The 20171-nt window shown below is 34.2% G+C and overlaps 6 protein-coding genes across 6 annotated transcripts in view; 5 read left to right on the forward strand and 1 right to left on the reverse strand.

Moving 5' to 3' along the window:
• The window catches only part of LOC144474842 (RYamide receptor), a 61176-nt gene that overhangs the window by 19848 nt on the left and 21157 nt on the right, over positions 1-20171 (reverse strand). The gene's annotated exons all lie outside the window — the stretch shown is intronic.
• LOC144474847 (lipase member H-like) lies at positions 2651-5851 on the forward strand. The gene is made up of 7 exons (XM_078190192.1): positions 2651-2774; positions 3033-3132; positions 3427-3566; positions 3634-3876; positions 4236-4418; positions 4484-4652; positions 5568-5851. Exons 1-7 carry the CDS (start codon positions 2723-2725, stop codon positions 5677-5679), a joined length of 999 nt encoding a protein of 332 aa, XP_078046318.1. The 5' UTR covers positions 2651-2722; the 3' UTR covers positions 5680-5851.
• Positions 7079-9587, forward strand: LOC144474846 (lipase member H-like). Its single transcript, XM_078190191.1, has 7 exons — positions 7079-7161; positions 7633-7738; positions 7889-8028; positions 8231-8473; positions 8534-8722; positions 9004-9163; positions 9346-9587. Exons 1-7 carry the CDS (start codon positions 7107-7109, stop codon positions 9449-9451), a joined length of 999 nt encoding a protein of 332 aa, XP_078046317.1. The 5' UTR covers positions 7079-7106; the 3' UTR covers positions 9452-9587.
• On the forward strand, positions 11075-13048 carry LOC144474857 (lipase member H-B-like). The gene is made up of 5 exons (XM_078190206.1): positions 11075-11109; positions 11257-11499; positions 11952-12140; positions 12339-12498; positions 12862-13048. The coding sequence occupies exons 1-5, from the start codon at positions 11103-11105 to the stop codon at positions 12938-12940; spliced, it is 678 nt and encodes a 225-aa protein (XP_078046332.1). The 5' UTR covers positions 11075-11102; the 3' UTR covers positions 12941-13048.
• Positions 13610-15839, forward strand: LOC144474861 (lipase member H-B-like). Its single transcript, XM_078190213.1, has 7 exons — positions 13610-13791; positions 13946-13997; positions 14100-14239; positions 14413-14655; positions 14891-15079; positions 15184-15352; positions 15671-15839. Exons 1-7 carry the CDS (start codon positions 13740-13742, stop codon positions 15747-15749), a joined length of 924 nt encoding a protein of 307 aa, XP_078046339.1. The 5' UTR covers positions 13610-13739; the 3' UTR covers positions 15750-15839.
• LOC144474848 (lipase member H-B-like) lies at positions 16211-18447 on the forward strand. Its single transcript, XM_078190193.1, has 7 exons — positions 16211-16298; positions 16474-16540; positions 16817-16956; positions 17179-17421; positions 17639-17827; positions 17915-18083; positions 18242-18447. Exons 1-7 carry the CDS (start codon positions 16244-16246, stop codon positions 18318-18320), a joined length of 942 nt encoding a protein of 313 aa, XP_078046319.1. The 5' UTR covers positions 16211-16243; the 3' UTR covers positions 18321-18447.

Genomic DNA, 20171 nt, shown 5'->3' on the forward strand with positions numbered 1-20171 from the left:
TGGTGTAGTACATTGTTTATATGAATACAGCCAATTAGAGTCACTCATAGCGTGGCGCGCAAGAAACTTATGCGGCAACCTAATATTTGTTTACCTTGTAATCTATTCAGCAGCCCTTGAAATGAATACCGTAACACAAAGCGGTCGTGGTTTGCGAAACTATAATTTCGAGGATGTGTTCACGGATAACTCTGCTATGCGATTGTTATTCTCGGAAATGGAGCTTACGAGGTTGCAGTTGATTCGGAATCCCTTCCCACCTATAACCCTCCGAGTAACAATATTGGTTTTCGTTGCCCGTTCATTTCTATGTTATCTTCGGTCGTAAGACGGTTTTATTGTGGGTAATTTTTCTTCCGAAAACATCGCCTCGACGATAAAGTATTACCAGATTGCTTTGGATCTTTTACATGATCTTCCTCAACGTATGTCATCGCAGAGACATTTAAACGCAGTAAATATTTCCAGCATTAATCGTAAGAATAAACAGAGATCAAATGTATAAATGTTTTCACGAGTTCTTTAAAAAATTTCTTTATTCTTTGAATTTATCTTCTACCTTTGAATTTGACATTCTACAGTTAACGTTATAATTTCGAGCACCTTTCGCTGAAAGAAAATTTGCAATATTTAATTAAAGGTGAATAAACGTGGTAATTTACGAATCGTATTTCGAGATTTCCGGTTCTTGAAAAATTGCGCGAAGAAATTGGTGTTTCGTTCGAAGCGCAGAAGTTTCAATGAAATTGTCGACGAGTGAAAGGTGAAGGGTGAAAAATTAGGAGAGGGTCACGTACTAGAACGCGAGATGCAGTGTTCAGTTATATTTGTAGTTAAGTTAAGATTAGCTTTATCTTTCGCGAGCCTGCACGGTACACGAGTTAACGCGGAGGCGAAACGTAAAAATAGCTCGTTTTGTTTATAGTTGTCCACTATTGTTTCTCAATTATTAATTATTTGTACCGCTTAATTCCTCGGAACTTTGGAATTGAAGGTTGTCAATTGAAAAATATTGATTTATATGAAAAATGCTCTTTTATATGCTTTTTAATCCGGTCTTTTTAATCTTATAAATGATATTCATACAATATTTTTATTATATCCTGTTCGTTGTTGCCCGTAATGATATAACGTGGACCTAAACACGGCATGGCTACCATATTACGTGTAATCAATGGCTATGTTATATAACACGTAATTAACTGCGTTATCGATTGCAATGCATACTAATTAATTCTCCCGACGATACAGATACTATGTGGTCCCTGTAGTCGCATTGATACGTAACTTTCGTCGATGTTCACAACGTAAACGTAAATGTACATATGCAGGTTTCTCATTAGACACATCAGCAAGTAAACATGCTTTCGTGATAAATAGAAATAATACTTGACACGAGATCGATATTAAAAAAGTGACACGGTATTAAAAAATTCAGAATAAAAGTTGCGAATTAAAAAAAATATTAAATTGCTACTAAAATACTAAATTCAAAATTATACAAATGTATCTCATCTCCTTGCTTTCTTTAATTATATCATTGAAATATATTTTGAAATTTGCGAAATCCAAGTAGCATAACTCTGTTTAACATAACACGCCATTTGTTTAGAATCTAATAATTGCGGTTCTTCGGTAGTTTCTCGTATAATATTTAGTTTATCGAGTGATAACATTGACCATCATGGCGAAGGCCTTCGCCTTCGGGAAATAATGCATTATCTTGAAATATCAAGTGATATTGACTCGACAAGGTAAATGGCGAGCGTTTGTTCCACTTCCTTCGATACGTACGTACCGTACACTGCTCCGCGGCAAATGTGATCTTTCGCTCTTAAGCATTCGTCAGAATTTAAGCGATAAATCGTCCAACCGTAATCAACTGAAATTATTTCGTAGCTGATAAACTCTTTCCGGCAGAGCGTTCCGTCGTTAAATCTCTTTTGCATAAACTTCGAAAATTTGCTTAAAACGTTCGCATAAAAGTTTTTCTTCGCGTAAACTCAAAGGCCGCAAATTACGATTTGATGCGAATAAAAGTGTCACGCGCGACTGTGCACTTTTCATAATTTTTATGTGACAGCTTTATGGTAGTTCGTTATTTTATAGTTTATGCTACCATAAGATAATAATTCTTATTCCATTAGTATTTCTTTTTATAAGTATCGTTATTTTTCGTTCAACGAATCGTTGGAGTATAATCCGTGCAACGTGTTCACGATTCGATTGGAATTATTTTTTGGTAGAATATACAGTATAGTACAATGGATGGATTAAACGACGCGCTACTCGCGCCATTATATTCATTAATGATGCTCGATAATTATGCAATTTGGTACATGGAATCGATTCGGTACTCGTTTTAAATAAATCGCTCTTTGTTCGACGCGTAAAAATGTTTATTAATTTCTATATATTGCGCGTTACCTTCCGCAGAATAAATTTTATTTCATTGAATATTTAAGTGAATCAATGATCTATAATAACAATGTAGGATGCATAAAAATCTGTTACATTTTTTCACATATATTATTATTATTCAAGCGTCCTTCTGAACTTCGCTATATAACGTCACCGATACGTGAATATGCAACGCTTGGTAGACAGATAATACCGATGTAATATATAATGTCGGAATGCATATCCGACCAAATTGGTTCACGGTAGTTCCAGCGAACGACGATCAGCTAAAACACACGGATTTTACGCTGTTGTTCTCGAAATGGCGAAACAATGGTACCTCGCGGTCGTTTTCTGCTGCTGTTTCGCAGCGTGTGAGTGTTTTCATTCAACGAAATTCTCAATGCAGGAATAACACGACTGTGCGTTTTTCTTTTCTCAAAATGCAAGTTAATCGCACCAGTTTTAAGAAAGCAATTCGGTTTGAAAATGGTGTCGACATATTTTCCGACGCGACTGTCCATACAAACATTATAACGACGACATAAATTAAAGTGAATCGGTTCTACGAATTTCACATTTTTATATTGGAAAAGACGAATTAAAGTGATCGCAACTTTCTTTGTTCACAGCTATGACGATGACCACGATTTCTTATCCTAATCCGTGGACTATAATTGAGGACTGGCTATGGCCCCTTAGCAGCATTAATCTACGCTTTTACTTCCGGAGGTAAAATTTCCTGGTTTCGAATTATTGTCGCGATTATTTTATTCATAGTTGCCGATGAATATTAAAAAAAACTGTATTCTTTAAAAAACTTTCACATTGCACCTATTTAGGATCGAAAACAATTTATAAATTGTACAGTATATACTATACTCAACAAACTTTCCTCTATCTTTTAAAATCAATCAGACCTTTTAGCTTTTAATAAAATACCTCAGTTGTCTAAAAAATTCAAGATCGTCGCAAAAGTTACGCTTACAGAATCTTGTTTGTAAAAGTATAAATATTTCTTTGCAGCAACTATACGTACGTACAAGTGAACCAAAAGAATTCGACAGATCTTCTCAAATACATGGACTTGTCCAAGTGTACGATATTACATTGCCATGGTTACAATAATACGGCGGACAGTCCGAATGTCGTGGCGATAACGGAAGGTAGGCCTTGAATTCTTTATTATTTGATTCGCATGCAAAATAGCTCGTATTTTCGAACGTGTTGCAGCCTACTTGGACGGTTACGACTGCAATATTCTGGTAGCAGATTACAGATACGTTACGTACAGATTTTACGTGTCCTCGGTTTTGTTGGTCTCGGCCGTAGCCAAGGTTCTAGTTCACAGTATCGAACACATGGTGGCGAACGGGATGAACAGGGAAACGTTCATACTCAGTGGACATTCATTGGGCAGCCAGATAGCTGGCCAGATCGGTCGCGATCTGTCCTTCACAGTTTCACAGATATTGGGTATATATAGAATCCTAACCATTTCTTAATAATATCTACCTTAAAAATTAACAATCTTGGCTTACTTAACACGTTCGTCGCCGACGATTAGACACTAAAATCCCCGCATAATTGAAGCAATTTAATTAATTAAAGTAAAACTGAAAAGTTCACATTTATCATAGGGGACGACATTGGAACTCTTTCAAAAAATCGTAGTCGAATTCATTTTGCTCGAATATATTGCGATAAAAATAAATTTTCAAAATTGGTCAGAGATTAATGTCACCCAGATATGGGTGGACGGGGCGACAGACGTGTTAAAAGACTGACAGATTAGTTATTCCGCTGGTAAGTAATTATTCATATATATTTTTTAGCAATGGACCCAGCTGGTCCTCTTTTCGGCTTTCCGGAGCCTACGATAAACGCCGCGGATGCACGATGCGTTAAATGCATTCACAGTGACATGGGATACGCCGGCACCGTTGTGCCCTGTGGCCATCAAGACTATTATCCGAACGGTGGAGTTAGAATACAACCGGGTTGCCCGATGCCAACAAGTGCGTAAAACTGAATTTTTAAAATCATTTGCTGCTTTATCTTAATGCAACGAAAATGTCAGCAGATATACTAGACATGTGCAGCCACATTAGATCTGGAGATTTTATTCGTGAATCCGCATTGCACCCGAACAGCGTTCTCGCTATACGTTGCGACAGTTGGGATGATTTTCGGGCTGGAAAATGCGACGGGTCTTCTATAATTCCGTTGGGCAAGGATGGACCTTGCAATGTGTTAGTATAATCTAATTTCCCCTAATTTCGTATTATATCGTCTTAATTGTGAGCAAACTTTAGGAATTTTTAGGAATTAAATTCAATTTTACAAATATCATACGTCTCGTTGCAATATCTATTGAAACGGAAATGTTATAAATACCCGGCCTGTTAATTAATTAATTGATTAATTAATTAATATTGCTCGAACAATTATATAAACGTTTACCGCGTTAACGTGTATTACGAAGCCATGGAAATCCGATCAGCAACAGGTGGATGGAAATGTGGTAGGCTGCCGATGACAAATCACTGGTAATAACTCGTAATTACAGACTCGTTCCTCGATTATTAATTGTTAAAAAGTTGTGCTACTAATAAAATTGTATTAGTATGTGTTGAAATTCGCAACGGTAAATGACGATTTTAAAGTAAGCGTATATCTGACTATTGCAATGGTAAATTGGACAAAATTGTTGCCAATGAAAAAGATCAATTTAAAGCTCTGTGTTATAATCTTTAATTTTTATTATAGTCTTTCAATTATACGTAACTTTCAATTATACCATATCGTATATTTTTTTGGTTGAAAAACAGTCAAAACTGTGTTGTCGATGGTTTAGTCTTCCCTGAAATTGTCATAGGAATTTACCTATTCAATTTTCTGTCACCTGTTGCTGCACGTTCTATATATGCAACACTGTGACATACATATATAAGACCATTTTACGTATATGTGATCTTCAAAAAAAAAGACGCACAGCAACTTGTAGATTTAGTTACAGCATACGAAGAAAATATACTTATCGAATGCACTTTAATCATTTCATTATTTCTTCGAAGTTCTAAAATTGTTTCTTTAAAGTTTAAATTGTTCCGTATCGTACAGATGTACTCGTATATTAATATTAATATCTCGTATTTTCTTTTCAGCACAGGCAAATTCTATTTCCAGTCGAACGCCAATTGTCCTCTTGGGAGAGGTTCGCTGGGAACGGTCTACAAACCATTCCTCAGCGTGATCGGCGAGAATCAGCCGGCATAATCGCGACACGCATCGCAGTGGTCCGTAAGCCACACGATTAAACATTTTTCCAAAAATTTCCAAGAATCGTTATTAATCCTACCAATTAACAAAATAGTAATATAAATAATCGACAATTGTAGGCGATTGCCAATAAAATAATACATGGGCAATAAAAAGAAACGAAAAATAATATCGAGTACAGAAAATGCATTTTCCACCTGTGTGTTTCAATCCAAATCTTTTAATGTGATTTAACATTGTATATATATATATATATATATATATGTAACATTGATATAACATTGTATATCATGCCACGTTTGAAAATAATCTTTATCAAATTTACTAATATTAAAGAAATTGTTGCGAGCCATTATCTGTTACATAAATCATAAAATTCATGAATTTGTTGGACAATGATTTACAGAACTGCGCGAAACCTGTCTAACACAATGTGTTTCATTTTATATATTACAGAAGCGACGGTCAGAAGCGATAACAATAAACAAGCTGAAAATGTTCACAAATGAATGAATCGAATTTAATGAGAACAAATGTACGTCAATAATTTATACTAATATATATAATTAGAATAATCATACAGACAAGCTATATTAATTTTGTTTAATGTCGATAATAAAAAATATGAAAAAGAAGTGGAATACTGTATTATTTCATTGTTGGCTTCATTTTTCAAAACGGACGACGACGGGCTAACGGACTACGTTTGCGTGGCGCGCGCGTGGCAAGAAGTAGAATTAATGGGCTATGGTCAGACCTGCCAGTCGATTTCGATTCAAAAGCACGATTTCTCAATTTTATTTTTCCGGAAAACAAAGTCTTAGCTGGAAAATGCTATTTTGCTTTCTATTTTCTATGTTCATCGGTTGCCACATTATTGCGCCGTAATTTTCGTACTATTTATAATTGAACAATAAACATTTTTGTATAACTAATATATGTTGCAAAATAATTTTAATGTGTACGATTATAGAATTTTAACAATTGGCACATTGTACGCTAGGGCAAACTATTATTGAAAAATAAGTCGACATTTAGCAATTTAAAATCTGTATTTTTGAAACCCCTTTTGAAAGCTGAAATTTTTGTGGATATTACAGTGTTATCTAAACTGTTATATAAATATCTCTATTGTTATCTAAATCTCTTTAAAACATTTAATGTTATACTAATCTTGAAATGAATAATAGTCGTGCACCCAGCCATGGAAAAAATTTTTACTGAAAATACTAATTTTTGTTAAAAAAGTTGTTCTCTATACCCACATGGTGGAAAAAAGCATTAATATTTCATGAAATATGAATATGCAGTAACAGAATGATGGATAATAGTGTACCGTAATAAATCATTCATTAGATAGAAATGGTCAAAATGCTTTATATACCCCAAAGCTCCATGAAATTGTTACTCGAAACACCTTCAACATGGCTAGAAGCCGACTTTTTTCCATTTTCGCGATCTGCTGTTGTGTCTTCGGACGTGAGTATTTATGCTTAAGAAACACCTTTTATTATATTTTTGATCAAGGAATCTTATAGATAATGGAAACGATTTTTTTCTCATTTTATTTTTTCCCACTTTAATTTAATTAGAATATTTTCTAATATAATTTTTAAATAATTCTATTTTCTATTTCTATTTTAAGATTCGACGGGGCCGGCCAAGTCAGCTCCATTAACTAAAATTAATAATAACTCATAGCACAATAACGTAACACTTTCAATTTTAACATTTCAAAACTGAAACTTTTTAGCATGTTTACTTTTCAGTTTTAGCATAATTTTACATACTTTTTACTTCGGTAAATATCGTCTAAAGTGTGTCGTCTTTGGTATCATTTTAATTAGAAGAATAACTAATATGTTAAAAAAAAATTATATAATAATCGTGAGTACAATATGATACAATATTCCCATGCTAATGGCAATAATAATTTCGGTTTATTAACAGATGCAAGTTTGTCGGCAGCACAAGGTACGCCCACAGCGGCCGAGGATACAATCAAAAACATACTAAGTTTTCCTCTCAATGCAATCATCGTGTCTCATTATGAAAAGTAAGAAACATATGTTACATAAAAGTGAATCCCCTCTTCTAAATAATTTTAATAGTAATATAATAGTAATGTAACAAAATATTTTTAAATTTTTGTGATATTTAAATTTTTCATTAATAGAATTGTAATTGAAGGAATCTTCTCTTTCAGAGATTTCTCTGTTCTTAATTTCCAACCAAACAATGGGGCTTACGCGTCAAAGTATCTGAATGCCACTAAAAAAACGATAATACATTGCCATGGTTACTTACAGTCCACGGATAATCCATATGTGAAAAACCTGATACAAGGTGCGTATCGATGAAAAATTAACGCTATCTTTTCTAAAGAAAAATTATAAATTCGACATTATCCTTTATAAAGAAAAATTTCTCACGTTTTTCTCTGCTATGTTATGGCATCCTATAGTGTAGAATGGCGGAGAAACAATACTGCATAACGATATAAAGAAGTAGCAACGAAGTCCAACATTAATTTTTGAAATTGTTGCAGGTTATGTGACTGGTTACGATTACAATGTCCTAGCAGTCGATTACAGATTCGTCACGTTCAACTTCTATCCAACCTCGGTGCTACTGGCAGACGCTGTAGCCGGTGTTATACAGGCTTTTGTGGAAGGTTTAGTAAATGGCGGAGTGAAGCAAGAAGACCTAATATTAAGTGGTTTTTCCTTGGGCGCTCAAATCATGGCGAAAGTTGCGCGCAACTTACCCTTTAAAATTCACGAATTATTGGGTGCGTAACATCGATTTATATATCGAGACGAAACTGTAATTATTAGCGTCTCTTTTGCAGCTTTGGACCCTGCCGGACCAATGTTCGATTACATGGGACGTTCGGTGTCCGCTTCCGACGCACTCTGCGTGAAATGCGTTCACTCCGACGAACACTATTACGGCACTTTTCAGCCCTGCGGCCATTTAGATTTTTATCCGAACGGCGGAAGTAGAAATCAACCTGGTTGCTCGATGATGGAGAGCATGGGTGAGTAAAACCTATTTTTTTTATCTAACCCTCGCAAATACATGAAAGACAAAAATAATAAATATATATCATTGGAGCAAAAATAGCTTTTGCTGCTTGAGAAAAGAGCAGTATATTATATAGTAACATTTTACAGTACATTCCGAGATAATAATAATTTCAGAATGCATTAAGTTGTCGAGATTGTGCAAAGTGATAATAATAAAATGATATCCTTATAATCCTTAAATTTTCTACGGATATATTTTACGAAATTTTTACGTTATTGTTTCACCACGCAGCCGCGTGCAGTCACGAAAGGGCAACGCAGATTTCGGCGGAAGCCGCGCAGAAACCAGATGATTTCCCTGCCATACAATGCCAAAGCTGGTCTCAGTTCAAACACGGCAGGTGCAACACGTCGTCTATAATTCCATTTGGACTAAACGCACCGTGCAATGCGTTAGTATCACATTTATTATTTTATATATTTCTAGTCCCAATTTTGACACATTCTGCTTCGTCTATAATTTCATTTTTGAATATTCAATTGATATTTTTCTATATATTAATTTATTTTCTTTTTCAGATCGCGTATTTTTAATGAGTGAATAATATATTAATTTATACTTGTTCTTTTTCAGGTCGGGTAAATTTTATTTACAAACGAACCCGCAGAAACCTTATGGCAGAGGAAAGGCTGGCATAGTCTACGATTCTTCGCTGGAAGACAATGATATATTCGGATAAACAATCCTTCGAGAATTCTTCTAGATTTCGCATAGTTATTGCTTCAGAATTTCTTAAATTGTGAGATCCTTTCTAGGATACGTGTATAGTATCTGTTCTCTTAAAAATACAATACCAATAAATCTTGCTTCATGAATCTCCTTATTTTTATGCAAATGCCATAATTCCCATCCTTTTATCTTTAAAATAAAAATATTTTTTTACTTACTGTTCTTTAGTTGTAAAATGTTCTGACAAAAATTTTAGTTCGCATATTTTCCATTTAAGGAGAAAACTATTGAATCTGGAATTTTAATATCGAGAAAAGTGGTTAAATTATATGGAGCTGACTTTACAGTTTATGACTGAAATTTATATTGTTATTAAAACATCGATTATTTCAAAGCATTGATTGACATTGATTATTTTTTTTTTCGATTTACTTTTGCTTAAAAACTTAGCAGAGAAGTGCACCAATGCGTCCGTCCATGGCTGACCTTTTCTACTTCTTCTATGGAGTAATGTACGCGCGTTCCATGTATATTATAATTCTAAATATTTTTTAACTTTATCATTATGTACTTTTGCATATGCTTATGTATGTTAATGCGAAAAACAACTTGTTATCTTCTCATTAGAGGTATACTATTTTCAAGTGCAAATAAAGAACAATAACACTAACTAATAAAGTAAACAATTCCCATTAGATAAACTAAGTTTTGTTATCTTTTTAATATCATTTTTTACGCAGAATACCAATTAGCAAAGTTTTTAATTAGATGTACATATAGTCGTAGCTTAAATTTGTTAAATACCAAAACTAAATTCCGTCGAAGACCAAATTTTAATTCGGAACAATTGCGTCACAGTTTACACAACAATTTGCGAAGTTTATTTTGACCACCTGTATTTAAGATAAGAAATGTGCACAATAACGTTCTAATTATTAGTAAAAATATACCGTTACCAATGCGTTTTAATATTTCAAGAAATCTAATTACAGCCCATGTGGCTAACATATGCAGCAGAGAAAGATAAATGAGACTTTATATATCGTCCGAGTAGAGGAACTATACAGTCTCACGTGGGTTTTCATTTTAAACTTTTAAAATGGCGAACGCTGGGCTTCTCGCAGTTCTTGTCGTTGGTTTCTTTGCTTCGGGCAGTGAGTACTTTGGAAATACATTGTGTGTAAAAAGTGAAATACGCTTTAAATAGTTTAGTACAATATTGAAGTGAATCTTGATATGAAGTAATATGAATCTTCTGATTTTTAGAATTCTTCGTTATTGTTGTAATTGTTTTAGATTTACTACTTTAATACAGTAATTACATTCTAAGTATAATGCAATCTATTTTTTTTGTAGCTATAGCTGCGTCCCAAGAAATATGCGACATAAAGTTTTGTCTCTACTTTAGGTAATTATTTATATTAATTTGCATTAGAATATTTACACTACTTTAAAATTGTTATCGATGCTATGGGTTTATATGGTTGCAAAATTACAAAATCGTAATTAACCCTTTTTTCTTCCTCAGAGATGGCACGAATAAAACTATAAGTATTACGAAAGCACAAGAGTTCCTCCCTTACATGAATTTGGACGAAGCCACGTTGATACACTTTCCTGGTTACATGGAATATCTAGATCTTGCTCAAGTTAAAGCGCTAATGAATGGTACAATTTAAGTGAAATTAAAAATGTGTTATGCACGTATGTATAATGATTGAGACGTGCTACAGATTCGTTCGATTTATTAACAAAAACTTAAACAGCACTATTTAATGTACTGTACCTGTTATAACGCCGATGTAATTCTTGCAGGTTATTTACATGGCACCAATTTCAATGTCCTAGCATGCGATTATGCGTGTGTCTCGCAGAGAGGTTACATTTCGGCAGTGGTTCTTCTAGACGATGTGGCCACAGCTGTCGTCAAAAGCATAACTAATATGGTTGCAGGTGGAATGGATCAAACTAAATTAATATTATCTGGAATGTCTTTGGGTTCGCAGCTCTCCGGCTATATTGGACGGAAATTATCTTTCAAACCAGCAAAGATAATAGGTACGCATTACACTTTCAATTCTTCCTTACCTCGAAACTTAAACAAATAATTCATTCAAATTCTACAAAAGGTAAACCGTATCATAAATACTTATTTATTACTATAGATAGCTCAGTAGTAGAATAATAGATTAAATAATTAATTCTCGAAGAAATTCAATTAGTCAACCCTGTATTTTTAAATGGAATCATATAATTTTGACCTAGAAGGAAGTGACTTACGCCATCTTGCAGCCCCCTTGAAACTATTTAATTTTTGTATGGAAAATATTTTGCATGCAATGTGTAATTAACGAGTTATTTCCATTTATAAATTAAAATTCTCTGTATATGTATTTTTGTGTAATGAATTCATTTCAGAAAATATCAAATAATTTTCCGGGAAAAATTGCTTACTTATCACGTTTGTTTTTCATTTTCTTTAATAAGAAGCTCATTTTCTTTTTTTACAGCCGGTGATCCAGCCGGACCTTTGTTCAATTTTGTCTCCCCCTCGATATCCGCCTCTGACGCGGAATGTGTAATATGTATTCATTGCGATCAAGGCTTTTATGGGAATGCTCAAGCATGCAACCACACAGACTTTTATCCGAATGGTGGCGTTAGACTGCAACCTGGTTGTTCAGTGTCTTCGGCCGAACGTGAGATATTCCTCATTATTTTCCTTAAATTGGATTTTCCAATAAGGGCGAGCTTTGCTCAATTTGAGCTTTGGGCTGTGCAGACTTTGAGAGCGTCGGCCGTCCCTATTGGAAAACCCTGTACATTATTTTGTATAAGTAGACGATGGTTCGTCAACTAATTCAAATATGCGATTACCACGATTTCAAATCCTCTAGCCTCGTGCAGCCATGGCAGGTGCGAGGAGTATATGGCAGAAGCAGCGCGGCACTCGAACGATTTCATCGGCGTTAAATGCAACAGCTGGGATGGCTTTAAGGCTGGCAAATGCGATAATAATGTTACAGTACCTATGGGACTCACTACGCCATGCTCTGCGTTAGTATAATGCTTCTATAAAACGCATTCTTCCGTTTAACAAAGTTCAATGTCATTACCGATGTCATTTCATTTGAAACATTATCTACGACGATTTTGATTTAATTTGGAAGTATTAATTCTGGAATTAAATTTTAATGAGTGTGGCTTGCTAGTTGAGTTCTATTAAAATTAGTTAGAATGAAACATGCATTATGTTAATTTTATTGGATCGGATTTGATGAATAGAATTATTTTATACTAATTAGGTAATTAAGTTTAAAGTTCAGATAAAATTAGATATATTTTGCATTTTCTGATCACTTGTCACTTCCATTTAATCTTTTATATTTATAAATATTAAGGAATGATTGTTCTTTTCAGAACGGGCAAATTCTACTTGCAAACAAACAGTGCGTCTCCGTATGGGAAGGGTTCAGCTGGAATAGTCTACCACAGCTGATTGAAAGAAGACATATGTACTTCACTCTTACTTTTTTACGATTCTCCGCTTCGTTTCGACACGAATTTATAGTATAGAAAAGTCGTAAATAAATGTTAATAATAATTATATTTGTGTAATAATTTTTAATTGTGTTATATATGTAGTAATTTTAAAACACCCTGTATATATATGAATGTAATAAAAACGTTTGCGGAAAATGTATCTCAAAAGCAGAGTTCATGTGTCAAAATATTTCCAACTGAATTATTAAATTGATATAGAAATATATATTTGCAAAAAATTCCAATTTTACCGCACGAGTCAAAGTTCTGTGAAGATTTAGCTGATTTCGGTACAAATAGGCATGCAATCAACATCCGTAAATCTACTGTTAAACAATAGCGAACCGCGTGACGACAATTTAATTATAGATCAAATAGCCAGATAATGATAGAACTGATAAGTGAGACTTTATACACGCACGTTTATTGTGACACGTTTAATGTTTTCACCATTAAATAATTCCGCGAAGTGACGGTAAAATTCAAAGGTACTATAATTAATACGACAAGAGATTCGTCATTTGAACAGAAAATAATATCGCATTAGAGACGCGAGTTTACAAACGCACAGTCGCCTGAAATGTCAATACGTTACAGAATGTGTCTCTGCAACAGGTGTGCAACAGGTGCGAAGAAGACAATTCGGAAGCTCGTAATAAGGTAATTACATTCAAATTGTTGCTAATTGATATACCTATTACAATAAATGGTCTAAACGGACTGGCTGCGTGTTCACTGGACCATCGACTTTCAAAATGACAAGTAATCGATTAGTTTTTATGTTTGTGAGCTGCTGGCTACTGAGCGGTAAGTGTTTTAAAAATATTTCTTTTTTAAAGAGATACAGTTTATCACAAAAGTTTCATCCAATACGAATTTCGGGATTTTTCAATTTACGTAATTATTTTAGATTCGCTAGTTTGATACTGCAAGTATTAATAAGAATTTCTTTCGTTTGCAGCTACAGTTACGTCAACAATTCTTGACACAATAACGCTGCGTCTCTATTTAAAGTAATACAGATATTTATATTAATTTTAGAATTATTAATGACGGCATGATTTTATTACGGCTTGAAAATGACGAAATTGTAAGGAATTCTCTTTTTTCCATAGAAAAGGAAAGTATAAAGAAGTGAATGCTGCAAAAGCGGCAGAACTCGGACCATACTTGAATTTGCAAGAGGACACGTTGATACACTGTCATGGCTATACGGAATCCGCTGATTTTCCCGAAGTTGTGGCACTTGTAAATGGTACAAATTGTTTTTAAATTGTTCAAAAACGATTAAGAAATATTAATTTTCGATATACACTCATCTTGAACAATATACTAGACTATATTCAGATCATTATAAATAAATTAATATTTAAACGCAAACGAGACGAACCCCATAACATTGTTATAATACCCGTGAAATTGTTGCAGGTTACAAAGCTGGTTCCAATTACAATGTCATAGCGATAGATTACAGATATGTTACACATATGGATTATCTCACGGCGGCTCTGCTTGCCGAAGACGTGGCTACAGTTATCGCTCAAAGTATAAACGATATGGTCGCGGCTGGAATGGATAAAACAAAACTTATAGTCTCTGGATTTTCTTTGGGCGCCCAAATCAGCGGATTGATCGGCCGCAAACTACCCTTCGTCCTACCAAAGATAATAGGTATACTTAAACTACTTCAAACTATGTAGTGCAAATACTACGAATAAGTAATCCTAAATTAAATCAATTTTATTATCGATACTCGTTCGCCACTATTAATAGTTGTATAATTATTGTGAAAATTAATTTTTGATCAGGATGATCACTGAGCACTTTTAGTATAATCACTTAATAATCAATAATAGTCACAGTATAATCCCGATCACTTTTTACTATAAACTTTTTTATTTTACAGGTTTGGATCCAGCCGGCCCTCTGTTCAATATCACCTCTTCCTCGCTATCCGCTGGCGACGCGGCTTGTGTGATATGTATGCATACCGACGCCGGCTTTTATGGGACTACTCAACCGTGCAACCACATAGACTTTTATCCGAACGGTGGCATTAGAGAGCAACCCGGTTGTTCACCGTTGCTGATCCAATGTTAGATATTCCTCGGTTTACTAATTTATTTCGTATAATATTTATTATATAAATATTATATATTTATTTTGTCTAACGCAAATATGCGATTACTACGTTTTTAGATCCTGGTGGCTCATGCAGTCACGTCAGGGGTCAGAAATTTATGACAGAAGCGGCAAAGAACCCAGACGCTTTTATTGGCGTAAATTGCAATAGTTTGGACGACTTTGAGGCTGGCAATTGCGATTCCAATGATACAGTGCCTGTAGGACTCGCTACGCCATGCTCTGCGTTAGTATAATGCTTTTATTTAAATAAAGTTCAATATCTTCGCTCTTTGCATTTTGCAGTCTCAGATCAATTGTCAGGTTATGTCAGAGCCATTTAATGGAAAAGTGAACTTTCTGCCATTATTTCAAAATTCCCTTATTTCATAAATTACATTATATTATATTTATTATATTATATATTCACGTAGAAACGTAAATACTAAAATTTCTAGCTCGATGTTTTTGGAAAATAGACTGATAGTGCTTCAAAAATAAATGACTCATTTTTATGTTCACGTTTTTGAATATCGAATAAATAATAAATGATTCTGTTATTCAGGGCGGGTAAATACTACCTTCAAACAAACACAGCATCTCCGTTTGCCAAGGGATCGGATGGCACTGTCTATGACAGCTGATTAAAATAAAATATATATACTTCGCCCTTGGCTTTTTGGTTCAAACATTTATTGTAGTTCGATTTATGTGAAAAAAATGTATGCGGTCCTTTAGACAGAAATAAATGTTATATGCTGAAAGTATAATAAAAATCTTGTAATTTCTATCAATATAAGATGGCCTTATCGATTGGTTCTCCATCTCGATTAAACATAATATGAATTTTATTAACTAATTATATTTTAAACGAATTCTTTGCTATAAGCAAAACTAGAGAAGACACGATGCTAGATGAATTTCAGTGTTAAACGATAAGATATGCACGATAACATTGTAACATTGTAATTACTTTTAAAAGCTTTCTTGTGCTGCGAGAAGTTTCCTTCTTTCAAAAAAAAAAAAATATAATTATACAACAAAGACGCAACAGATAATGTTAAAACGACACTTTATATACCGGCTCGCAACCGACTGGATTCCCAGACTCGGTTTACTGTGACATTCGACTTCCAAAATGACGAACTATCTAGTGCTTGCCATTCTCGTTGTTAGTTGCTCGTTCGTGGGCAGTAAGTACCTCGAAAAACGTTTTGCTCGAAAAGAGAAACACCTTGTCATTTTTCTTTTAATTCCGGAACAAAGTTGTTCAAAAATAATCGAACTCGGTTGTTCTCGCGCCAATCCTATGACAGAATTCATTCGTCGAATCTTGAGATTTTAATATCGTAGTTGTAATTGTTTCAGAACCGATTGCTACAGCTACATTTGCGTCATCAATGGCTGAGACACTAACGTGGACGCTCTTCGTCGAGTAAGAAATGCATTTATATTACTTTAGACTCCTTTACCCTTTGCATTATAATAAGAAGTCAAATTGAATTCTTCTATTATCAAAGTCTAGAAACAGCACTAAATAAAGACAATAAAAAAGACAAAAATTATCCGGTTCTATTAAGGACAGTATTAAGGACAAGTAAGTACTGATCAATGCAGTATAAAACGAGTCATAGTGTAAAGGGTTAAATGATGCCATGAATTGATTATTGTTCGATAATTACAAAATTTTAATGAACTATCCTTTTCCCAGAAATGGCGACAGTAAGACAGTGCTGTATAATCAGACGGAACAACTTCTGGAATACTTGAATTTGGACGTGGACACAGTGATACACTGTCACGGTTACATGGAATCTACAGCTACCCCCAACGTTGTGTCACTACTCAATAGTACGTATGTTTAATGCTTTAGTTTTATTATACATATTTGGTTTTTGAAATTGTTCAAACATAGATGCATTCCAAAATAATTTTAATAAATATTGATTTTCGATGCACTCATCTTGATCGATATTAATAGATTATATTCAGATCATTGCAGATAAATTAATATTCGAACACAAACGATAAAAACCCCATAACATTGTTATAATACCCGTGAAATTGTTGCAGGTTACATAGTCGGCACTAATTACAACGTCATAGGCATAAATTACAATTATGTCACGCACAGCGATTATATTACGGCAGCTAGTCTCGCCGATAACGTGGCCGCAGTTCTGGTCAATGGTATAAATAAAATGGTCACAGCAGGATTGGATAAAACTAAATTAATACTCTCAGGATTTTCTTTGGGTGCCCAAGTCAGTGGTTTAGTTGGACGCAATCTACCCTTCGTCCTACCAAAGTTAATGGGTATACTTAGGCTACTTCAAACTATTTAGAACAAATTCTACGGATAAGAAATTTAAATTCTAAATTAAATCAATTTTTGGTACTTGTTTGATGGTTCGATTGTAAAAGTATTGTGAAAAATTTTTTTAAAGACAAAGTCTGTCAATTTTTCCTTTTATAGTTTTGTTTCTTTTCTAATTAATGGGTGTAACATATGGATATCGCACACCTTTTGCAGCTATAGATCCAGCCGGACCTCTGTTCAATATCCTCTCCCCCTCGATAACTGCTTCTGATGCCGCTTGTGTAATATGTGTGCACACCGATCAAGGATTTTTTGGAACTACTCATGCCTGCAATCACATCGACTTTTATCCAAACGGCGGCGATAGAGAACAGCCTGGTTGCTTATCGCTCTCGCTCGAATGTTAGACATTTCTTGTTCTATTATATTTATCTCGTATATGTAGTCGACTTGTCAACTGAAACTAATTCCTGAATACTACGTTTTTAGATACTGCTGGCTCGTGCAGTCATGTCAGGGGTGAGGGATTCATGACGGAAGCGGCGATGTACCCGAACGCTTTCATCGGTGTTAAATGCAACAGTTGGAATGACTTTAAGGCTGGCAAATGTGATAATAATGTTACAGTACCAATGGGGTTCAATACACCATGTTCTGCGTTAGTATGATGATTTTATGGAACGCGTTCTTTGGTTTAAAAATTTTCTATTTTCTCAAATTTTGCATCTTGCAAACTAACTGCTTTCCAAAATAAATGGCTCATTAATTCCTCTAAATTCACGTTTCTTAACATTGATAAATGATTCTGTGTTTCAGGAGCGGCAAATTCTACCTCCAAACAAATAGCAAATCTCGGTTTGCGAAGGGACAATCTGGCATCGTCTATCAGAGCTGATTCAAATAAAAACTATACTTTACTCTTGCTTTTTTTGCTTAAACACTTATTGTAGCCGATTTATGGGAAAAAATATATTGCGGTCTTATAGATGAAAATAAAGAATGTATTTTAAAAGCGTAAACAATTTTGTCACTTCCATCAATTTACATTCATTTTGATGTATGAAAATACATTAAATATTGCTAATATGGTAGTTATACATACGTTCCCCTTCCAAAAGTATTAGGACACTCACAGAAAACTCAATAAATATTATTACTTTATCATTATTTTTTATTATCATTAATTAGAATTAACTGCGACAAGTACACATATTATTGCGAGTGTAGATCGATCGTGTCGATATTGGGAAATATCGAGATGTCGAGAGATCCTTGGGCCATTGTTAATAAAAAGTAACTGTCTTCATAATAATTTCGTTTTGGAATTAATTCTTGGACTAATTTCGGCGTCCATTTTATCAGTTTTTCAGTAATTTTGGGTTCTCTTTGGCTCCACGAATTTTGTGGTATATCGCACATATTAAGAAAACTTGTTAGGGTTCATTTTATAAAACGAATTCGTGTCGTTAAAATGGTAGTAAAAATCTAATGAGGCGCCGTCATTTTTCAGTAACCCAAAAAAGCTTTTTATTAATCCCGCAAAGACAACGTCTGCACCCTCCGCGGACTTTCGTGCCGTTCTCAGCTACCGACGTCTATACAACGTATGGACGCAGCACAATGATGCGATCAATGAACGAAAAAGTCAATATTGCTTTTTGTAACATAATCGTAATGTAGAGCCTTTGTTCACATGCGAACTAAAAAAGTAACCCTTTTAACACCGATTAACCCTTTTCCAATTATTGAAAGTACACGACAAGAAATACATGAAGGGATTATTCAATTGAGGATATCAAACACTCGTCATTTTGATTGCGAAATGGTTTACTCACTTATCGTATATTAAGTCTCATTGTCTCGATGTTACACATCCATTGAGGATCTAATTTGTACATTCGATTAATCGTTCTAGAATTATCCTAAAGTGTGCGAAATTTATGGCTACGTTACCATAAGCATTTTGGCATACTAAATCGTACTAAATCGTAAATCGTAGATGAAATATTTTTATTATAAGATATAAAATTGCCATTTCCTTATGACGTGTATACACATCATACGCAGCTAACAAGTGAAGCGATCGAGAAATTTAACCTTTGCACTCGAAGCCATTTTAGCTTTAAATCTAAAACAATTCTTCTGTCTTATAGCATTTTCCTTTTAAGCGACGAAGTGGATTTTATATATATACCAAATTAATTCTCATGATTCATACTAACAGTGGCATATTGAACAATTTTTTTAAAATTAGACATTGTTGATAAAAAAATTGTTCCAAAGGGTGACAGAACAATATCAGTGGTGCCTGAGAGTCACCATTCGAATGCAAAGGGTTAAATTCCAGGAATTATCTTGTCACTGGATGTAATGGTTTGAAAAATGGAGAGTCTGTTACCTTAATAAAAGGGCCTCCTGCTACGGACATGGTCCTCGATAGCAAATTAAATGGTCGCACAAGGAAAAAAAAAAGTCTCTATACTTAACATCTAACAAAGTTTGGTATTCGATTTTCGTGAATCTAAAAAAATAAAAATTTCGAGCCACGTAAAGCAAACAGTTGCACTTCGTGAACCTTCGAAATGACGAATAATCGACCGGTTTTGTTTAACGCAAGCAAAGATCGCAACACGTGCCGGAGGAGTGGCATGTATTGATAATGATCATCTCTTTTATATATATATTTATGATTAGATATGCACGGCAACATTGTAATTACTTCTTAAAAGCATTCTGATACCATATG

This window comes from Augochlora pura, chromosome 9, assembly GCF_028453695.1.
Source record: "Augochlora pura isolate Apur16 chromosome 9, APUR_v2.2.1, whole genome shotgun sequence".
Classification (NCBI taxonomy): Eukaryota; Metazoa; Arthropoda; class Insecta; order Hymenoptera; family Halictidae; genus Augochlora; species Augochlora pura.